Source organism: Micropterus dolomieu, linkage group LG23 (genome assembly GCF_021292245.1).
Source record: "Micropterus dolomieu isolate WLL.071019.BEF.003 ecotype Adirondacks linkage group LG23, ASM2129224v1, whole genome shotgun sequence".
Taxonomy (NCBI): domain Eukaryota; kingdom Metazoa; phylum Chordata; class Actinopteri; order Centrarchiformes; family Centrarchidae; genus Micropterus; species Micropterus dolomieu.
In genome coordinates, this window is record NC_060172.1 from 32,265,128 (window position 1) to 32,273,748 (window position 8,621).

The 8,621-nt window shown below is 42.8% G+C and overlaps 1 protein-coding gene across 1 annotated transcript; it reads left to right on the forward strand.

The window, feature by feature from the left end:
* The first annotated feature begins 4,649 nt into the window (after positions 1–4,649).
* Positions 4,650–7,706, forward strand: crx (cone-rod homeobox). The gene is made up of 3 exons (XM_046039769.1): positions 4,650–5,022; positions 6,063–6,214; positions 6,477–7,706. The coding sequence occupies exons 1-3, from the start codon at positions 4,926–4,928 to the stop codon at positions 7,113–7,115; spliced, it is 888 nt and encodes a 295-aa protein (XP_045895725.1). The 5' UTR covers positions 4,650–4,925; the 3' UTR covers positions 7,116–7,706.
* Positions 7,707–8,621: the final 915 nt, after the last annotated feature.

An 8,621-nucleotide genomic window follows, 5' to 3' on the forward strand; every position in this document is an offset into this window, starting at 1 on the left:
CTGCAGTCTACTTACATCTGAAGGACAGAGGACACTCGTTTGAGGACCACCAGGTGCACATTTTAGACAGAGAAGATGGATGGTTTGAAAGAGGTGTCAAGGAAGCATCTACACCAGGGTCGAGAAGCCGTCATTGAACAGGGGAGGGGGTCTACGCCACCACTTATCCCCCACTTACAATGCTGTCCTTTCATCACTTCCCAGGAAACTCAACAAACGTAACCTGTTGGCCTCAGGTGAAGATACCAACGATGGTCGTTCAGTCTTGGCCACAGGTAGTCTCAACGACTGTAACGACTGTCGTCACAGCAACAAGGAACACTAACGAACCAGCGGTATCGATGACCCGGGATAACGACTCCACTGAGGTTAAATAGCTGAGTTTCCCTGCCAGTCAGTCAGAACTGAAGTCCTTTGGATGAGGGACGAAACGTCTTCCAGTATCTTCAACCAAGTCCAGTTGCCCTTGACTTTAACCTTCGTTGGATAGAGTAGAGGATGGGAAGCTAACACGATCAGTGATTTGAGAGATAGGAGTGGAAACGCAGATATTGAAGAGTCAAGACAATGTAAGAGAAAGGGCCCAGAACACTCAGAAACTCCTCCGAGATAGTCCATTGGATCAGACCATTCAGGAACCAGCTCGCAGTAGGCAATCTATAGCAGGGGAAGGGAAAGAAAGAAAACAAGAGCAAGATACTCGAGAGATATGAAAGGTTTGAAAAATAAATTTTAAAAAAGAGATATTTAAAGATAGAAAAAAACACTGGTGACAAAAATAAACTAGAAATAAATAAAATGCAAGACTCTCCAAGAAACAAAACAGGGAAGCAAACTAAAAAAACGTCTGATCAAATAACTTGACTCTGTCAGGCAGGGTTTTAAATTTTGCCTAATACACCAAACAAAGCAGTATGGGCTACCACACAATACACTGCAAAAGGGAATAGGCCACTACCACCACCATCAGCTCTGTGTCATCAGATGGATCTTTCTTTGTTTCAAATTAATATGGTTACAAGCTGTTCCTCCAATACTGTTGATTTATTAAATTCATTGTCACTTTAAAATTAAAAATTGTGTTGTTTTTTTTGCCCCAAAATGTTATTTAGTATACTTAATGCTATTGATGAGCGTTGCATGATGTAAAAGTTTTCAAAGGAGTACATGTGAAATAGTATAAAAAAGAACAAAAGTTAATATTCAACATTTAATAACATAATACATGCACCTACAGTGTAGGCACAATTATTTAAAAGCTCTAAATCATTGTAAGACTAAATAAATAGGATTAATTTGCTTTTATTGGGGCTGAGAGTGCTAAGCAACGACAGGCAAAACATATTTATTGAAAAAATTACAAATCAGGAGGTTGCACCAAAATATTGCTAGATTGGTGAGATCTAGTACTATAAACATATAAGTTTAGATTTCTCAACATAACATTTATTTCCTTTTCAGAATTAAATAATTTTTTGCAATTTCTCAAGGATCAGTGAAATACTGATGTATTGTGTAAGTGATGTTTAGAGGTGCTGGTAGGCTATTTGTTTCCCTCTTAGCCAAGAAGTGAATGTGCGTATTTTCCAAACGGTTGAATTAAATATGATAATAACTATAACATTATAATATAATATCTTAAAAGATGCCAGACAAGTAACGACAACAGGTTGTCTCCAAATGATACAGACTAGATTTCAAATTAATGTAAAAAAAAATCTTGTTAATGACAGAGGCCTCAAGTAACCTTATGATTAGAATTTTCAAGTTTATTATTATTATCCAATAATTAATTATTCACATCATTCTTTCAGGTTTGACATGCTGTTGTTAATTGATGCAGCTGATATGACAAAATTCGAAAAATCATAATTACTGCAGATCAAATCAAAAATCAAATCACTTTAAGAAGCGATCTCTTCACAGCCAGTATGAATGTTTAAACACAGACGAATATCCTTTATGGGTGTTCAGCTGCACCTTCGTCCCTCAGAGGGTCAGATTCATTGACACAGGACATGTTAAATCTGCAGGTCATATTGGGCTTTAAAGTGACTCAGCAGGTTGAAGGTGCACACGTGTTCACTAGGTCATGAGTCTGAATCTCGGAGTCTCTGTCTCATACACCAGAAGGGTATGAAAGGGATTTTGAAAGCACAATATAACTGAGTATTGAATATAGTGCTTAGTGGTGTAATAGTCTTTCGTGTGTGACTGTGTGTGTGTGTGTGTCCAGTCTGACAGTATGGAGCTCCAAATTAGAATGAATCCTAACTGGACTGGAGTGGGGGCTGGTGGGGTGGTTGGTGGCGGTCTGTGCTGAGCTGGTGGCACCTGGTTTGCACAGAAGAGATTATTACAGTGTGTGTATGTGTGTGTGTGTGTGTGTGTGTGTGTGTGTGTGTGTGTGTGTGTGCAGGGTGAGTGATTGGGGCTGACAGCGGCCTCTGTATTGCTGGCTGGCCTGCAGATTTAGCCGACCTGTTTTAGACACTCTAATCTGGATTAACTGCAGCAGTGTGTCAGTGGGGACGAGAACCGGAGCCTCTACCACCCTCTGCCCCTTCACCTGCTTCTCCTCCATCCCTCTCACTTCCCCTCTGTGTACCTGCTCCCCCTTCATCAACCTGTTCTCTCTCTTATTACCATCGTTCTGACTTTCCTGGGCTCAGTCAGCCTGTTTGTTGTTTGCTTGTTGAACACAAACTCTGTTCAGTCTTAATATAATGATGCTTGCATCATTCTGAATGTGTCTCTATGAGTGCAGCTTCATGGGGGAAGGGCAGTCAGGCAGGGATTATACCAGCTCAGTCCTTTTCCCTACTTCCCTATTTGCTATTGCAGCTGCAGGACGAGCTGTTCCACTATTGGGCGAACATTGCATCGCCATTATCAACATCATCTGACCAGTGTTTGCGTAACATATATGATCTTTTTTATATCAGATAAAAATAAGTCACAAAAAAGATCACACTTAGCAGGACTGTTAAAAATCCCACATCAGAATCCACATTTCGGCCAGTGATTGCGATGCCTCGTGATGATAATTCTACAATATTTCAATTCAACAGATTGTCCTGATGTCCTAAATGAAAAATTGATTGGTGAATAAAGTCAACAATAAATGCCAAAAAGTTAAGTAACCAATTAAAAGCAGCCATAATTTTAAAATGGTCAAAGTAAAATAATGTTTGTTAAAGGCTTTCATAATGTAAACCTATAATGCACAACAATGCATGCACAGTTCCCTCTAAGCACAACACATGTGCACACATATGCAACTCAGACTTCTTCCTGGGCAATTTTCCCTCTGGCAAACACTGTAGTCCACAAAAACAAAGTGAGACTCCAGGAATCCCATGTTTTTCTTTATCCATTTCAATGTAAAACTGATGTGTCTGTTTGTAGGTTTCCATTAGGTGCCACAGCTGTCTCCTTGCTCTGAATCCTCTACCCATGTTGTTCTCTGTCCTCCCTCCCTCCACCTTCGACTCCTCCTTCTCCACATTCTCTGTCTTTGGCTGTTTTCTTGTCTTCTTCTTATTCCCCTGTCTACACACCGGCCCGTCCATTTCCCCCTTTTGTGCGGCTATACTTCCCTCCAGCCTCCTATCCTGCTCCGCCACTGAACGGATTGCTCTGTCTTTCCTCCCTTTATCTGCAGATAAGATACTTACTTTTCAGATAAAGCATATTATGATAAATCAAATGAGCTTTGTCAGTTTTGAGCATCTGTGTGTGTGTGTGTGTGTGTGTGTGTGTGTGTGTATGCAGCTGTTTTGGAGATAAATGTAATCTGTCAATTATGTGTGAATGTATGAACTGCAGCAGATGCCCAGCAGGTTAATTGATCAGGAGGAAGGGAGAAGGGACAGAAGCTTTGAGGGAGGACATAATGAGAAGTGACAGGAAATTGGCATTTTCATAAACATGATCATTTCTGAAATGATCTGAAAAGTTCTGAAAAGACACATGCCTTCAGTGTGAGAGACCTGGGTTCAATCCCCCACTGTGAGACATCCACCATTGTGTCCCTGAGCAAGACACTTAACCCCTAGTTGCTCCAGAGGCGTGTGACCTCTGACATACATAGCAATTGTAAGTCGCTTTGGATAAAAGCGTCAGCTAAATGAATTAATGTAAATGTTTTCTCCTATCAAACAGCTATAAGAAAAGTGAAATATTTCACATTGTGGAAGGTATACAATATTGTTTAAATATGACAGACATACAGATTCAAAAACAGTTTTTGACATGTAATGGGATTTTATTTTTAAATAATGTTGTTCATGAACATATTTGCATTATTCATACTTGAACCACTTTTTAAAAGCTGTACCTATTGGCTACATGTAAGCCAAAAGAGTAAGTTTATTTACAAATTATTTACTCATTATAGGAATAAAGTTTGAGCAAGTAGGCCAGGGCTATAGTTTTTCTTATTATCTAGCCTTCTGCTTTGGATAGTTGACCCAGTGTGTACGTGTATGTGCGTGCGAGTGTGCGTGTGGTGGGAGGGGTTTGCTGGAGCCACTTGTTCCCTCTAATTAGCAGCGTGTGCCGGCAAAGAAACTCAGTGGAGCGACCTCACCAAGGCGCAAAAGCATCCGGGCGGCACTTCACCTGTGTGATGACTTAACTGTCTGAAATCCGACTTGGAGACGGAGTTCGGATGCTCAGTGCACGCGCTGCCGAGTGCTCTGCTAAGCTGACAGACAGTAAAAGCTCAAACTGCAGGTAGAGGAAGAAAAAACAAAAACTTTTAGGTTTCCCTGGTGAACTCCGGCGCGTCCCGCTTCTTCCCGCAGCGGGGTGGATCCGACGCACAGACTTGTTGCCCCAGCTGAGCTCTGAGGGGCCCTCGGCTGTTGTGGTTGCGTGTCCGACAGACAAGTCAGCGACAGGACTTAAAGCCTGCTGTAAGGATGATGTCCTACATAAAGCAACCCCATTACACCATGAACGGGTTAAATTTGCCTGGTCCCGGAATGGATGTGCTGCACACAACCGTCGCTTATCCGTGTAAGTATAAATTTATATTTTTAAAAACTTTTTTGTTTGCCTTTTACGTATGTGTCTCCTCCTGTTGTAGTCATTTCAGAGAGTGCATTCCACTCAAAATGATGCGTAAAGACGCTCCGGCTGTCTGTAAGGCTGTAGAGCCAAAATCATTTTAAAGAAGATAAGCTATTTGTTTCATAACGGCCCAAGTATTGATAAAAGGTTAGATATTTATTATTATATCGTAGAAATATATAACAATATCATTACTATATTGAAATAAAAAATAAAAAGAACATAATGTTTTAGAGCTAACTTTCGTTACGAGACATCGATGATTCCAGGTCCATCTTTTAAATTTCGGCATCCCTCTGCTGTCAGATATTATATGTTAGAGCAGATACATTTGTTAATGAGCAGGCACATCGAACACTTTTTGAAATAGAAACGCAGATAATCTGCGCTCACTCCTGAGTTCATTGTCAGTCACTCCTGTCAGGAATCAGACAAGATTTGACATTCTCACTTTTTCCCTTAAGGGTTTTCAAATGTTCTCAAGTCGTTGACGCTAAGTTGAATGTAGATTGACTGTACTGAGATATTGTGCTAAATGCCACATTCCCGTGACTACATCTATAATTCCTTGCTTGTTCTCAAACAAATACACCGAGGCATTGGATGTGTGGAGGGGAGAGAGATAGGCCTTGAGTTTGACTGTACAGACAGTAGTTACAAGAATAAAATGTAGCCTTACAGTTTCTTCTATTCTGGGAAAACTGAAACTTTCCAAAGAGCCAGTGGCTTTTACAATAATTTGATATAATGAGCAAGTACACTTATTACTGTCAGAATCATAGAGTTTCACAATGTGCTGTGAGATTTCCATATTTTTATTTGTTGTCATCCTCACACACATAGCTGGAAAACAACATGCCTACCAAAATAATCCCCTTTAATGACTGTCCTGTTCCCTTTAAAATAAGAGACTGAGTTGTGCTCATAATTCATGTCATCTCGCTGCTAGTATAATAATCCTCTCTCCGTGTCTCTTGGGTTTGCAGCCACTCCCCGGAAGCAGCGTAGAGAGCGCACCACCTTCACCCGGACACAGCTGGACATCCTGGAGGCACTGTTCTCCAAGACCCGCTACCCAGACATCTTCATGAGGGAGGAGGTTGCCCTGAAGATCAACCTGCCTGAGTCACGTGTGCAGGTACAGGAGAAGTAGGCTCTAGCCAAGAGGGAGGCTGACTGCTCGGTGTTTGTGGCTTACTGTCGCGAGACTATAGACTTGATTTTAATAACTTCAAAGGCAACACATTTCTTCTGCAGAAGGACTACAGCAGCATATTTATGCTATCTCCTGCATATTCTTTCTCTGTACCCAACACCTGATTATTTACAACTCAAAGACACATGTGTGCATGTTTCAGAGTCTGTACTGACATTTGGAACCTTTTTCTTTGTGCCTCTAGGTTTGGTTCAAAAACCGCCGTGCCAAGTGCCGTCAGCAGCAGCAGCAGAGCAGTGGCCAGTCCAAGCCCCGCCCTCCCAAAAAGAAGGCCTCGCCAGTGCAGGAACCCAGCGCCCCTGATCCTGTTCCTAACCCATCTGGCTCCTACAGCCCCTCCTCTGCCCAGTCAGACCCCAGCCTGGCCCCGAGCTCCAGCACTGGAAACACTGCCGTGTCCATCTGGAGTCCCGCCATCTCGCCCCTGCCCGACCCCCTGGCCTCCTCCTCGGCCCCCTGCATGCAGCGGCCCTCACCTTACCCTATGAGCTACGGCCAGCCGTCGGCCTACAGCCAGGGCTACGCCAGCACCACCTCCTACTTCACCGGCCTTGACTGCAGCGCTTACCTGTCCCCCATGCATTCGCAGCTGTCAGGCACTGTGGGCGCCCTCAGCCCCATCACCGTGCCCTCGATGGGGGGGTCACTAAGCCAGTCCCCGGCCTCGCTGTCCTCACAGGGCTACAGCACTGCCTCCTCCCTGGGCTTCACCTCTGTTGACTGCCTGGACTACAAGGACCAGCAGGCCTGGAAACTGGGCTTCACCACAATGGACTGCCTGGACCACAAGGACCAAAACTCCTGGAAGTTCCAGGTCCTCTAGAAAGCGAGAAAGGGTGGCGTTCATGTGCATCAACATGTCGTGTGTGTCAATGAGTTCCATGTGAGATAGGGTGAAGCAGTTCAGCCAGAGGACCCGTTTTCTTTGATTTTCAGTTTCTTGTTTGTAAGATTTTCTTTTCTTTTCTAAAGGTGACCACTGTAGACATGCATTTAGTTTGAATGACTTTGGCGATGAAGGGACCAGTGACTGTCATCAATGCTGCCTGACTGAAAATCGTATCTGTTGTCTTCTTCATGCTACGTTAAATAAGAGAACACAAGCCTTCAAAGAGTTTGTAGGAAAACACTGGAGTCGCCGCATGTAAGGAAACCCACTGAGCCGTCTCTTGTTTTAATGTGACTGTCTGACTCAGACACGTACGCACTACACATGTTTCATTTTGTTTTAAACTTGCATCGTCATAGAGTGAAAAGAGAGCTGCTTTGACAGGAAGGAGCTCTGAAGTCCTATAGGTCACTTCCTCCTTCAGGGTTTAATTATTTTAAGCTATTTATTATTATTTTACGCTACATTTAAATATGTAATTTGGTTGCGTCTAGAAGTGTTTGAGCATTTGTGTTGCATATTACAGTGTTAGCCTTTAGTGTTATCATCCCAAACTGTTTGATGGAAAAAAATGTAATCTTCTGTTTTAGTTGTGTGACATATTAAAGTGATCTATTCTTTACACATTTGTGCACTGATAATCATTGAGGTTCTGTGCTTTGAAATGAATTATAGTTTGTGTTTTTAAGTTTATAGCTTGTTCAGAATGGGCTAATTCTGATCCGGATAGAGTTATAAATTGACTTGACATAGTATGGGTGTACAGTGGCCACCCTGTGTTCAGGTCTGGTCCCGTCATGTTTGTCATATGGCCTGCCTCTCACTGGTCCGTCTTGGTTATTTTAGCTTATCTGGTTCTGGGAGTGTCCCAATCCTCTTAGCCTCCCTTCAGCAATGCCCTAAGTGAATTAGTTAGGATTATTGCCCTATCCCCCTCTGTCTCTCTCTCTCTCTCTCCATGGCTCTCTCCTCCACCGTCTCCATCTTTGTCCATCTTTCCTTATTCTCTCTCCAATTCTGCAATACCTCTTTTCTTTACCTCTACCTGTTTTCTCAGGTTGTAGGTCTTTAGCGTCCTGTGTGTCCCACTTGCCCTATGCACTCCCAAATATATCATTATGTTCCAAAACAGCCGAATCATTGACAAGAATGCAGTTTAATGAAGCCATTTTACCGCAGCTGCTTTTCCCCGAATTGTCCCAGCTCTGAGACATCTCTCCATCAGCTCAATGGTTCCCCTTTTTTCAACCCCTCCGGGACCCAACCCCCCTCCCCTCCACCAATCTCCCCAACTCCTCTGACAACTTGGTAATCCCCAGATGACCTGATTACTGCCACGCAAACTTAACTATGACATCAAATATGTGGAAATATTTGATAGAAGTGTGTGTTGTGGGAGTGTGTGTAGACAGAGAGGATTGATTCTGTTACTTAACAAAC

Excerpts from the sequence above, each read along its gene's own strand:
- crx (XM_046039769.1), top strand. The coding sequence starts at position 4,926 with ATGATGTCCTACATAAAGCAACCCCATTACACCATGAACGGGTTAAAT. Across the intron at positions 5,023-6,062 it reads CACAACCGTCGCTTATCCGT|CCACTCCCCGGAAGCAGCGT; the intron begins GTAAGTATAAAT and ends TTGGGTTTGCAG. Across the intron at positions 6,215-6,476 it reads TGCCTGAGTCACGTGTGCAG|GTTTGGTTCAAAAACCGCCG; the intron begins GTACAGGAGAAG and ends TTGTGCCTCTAG.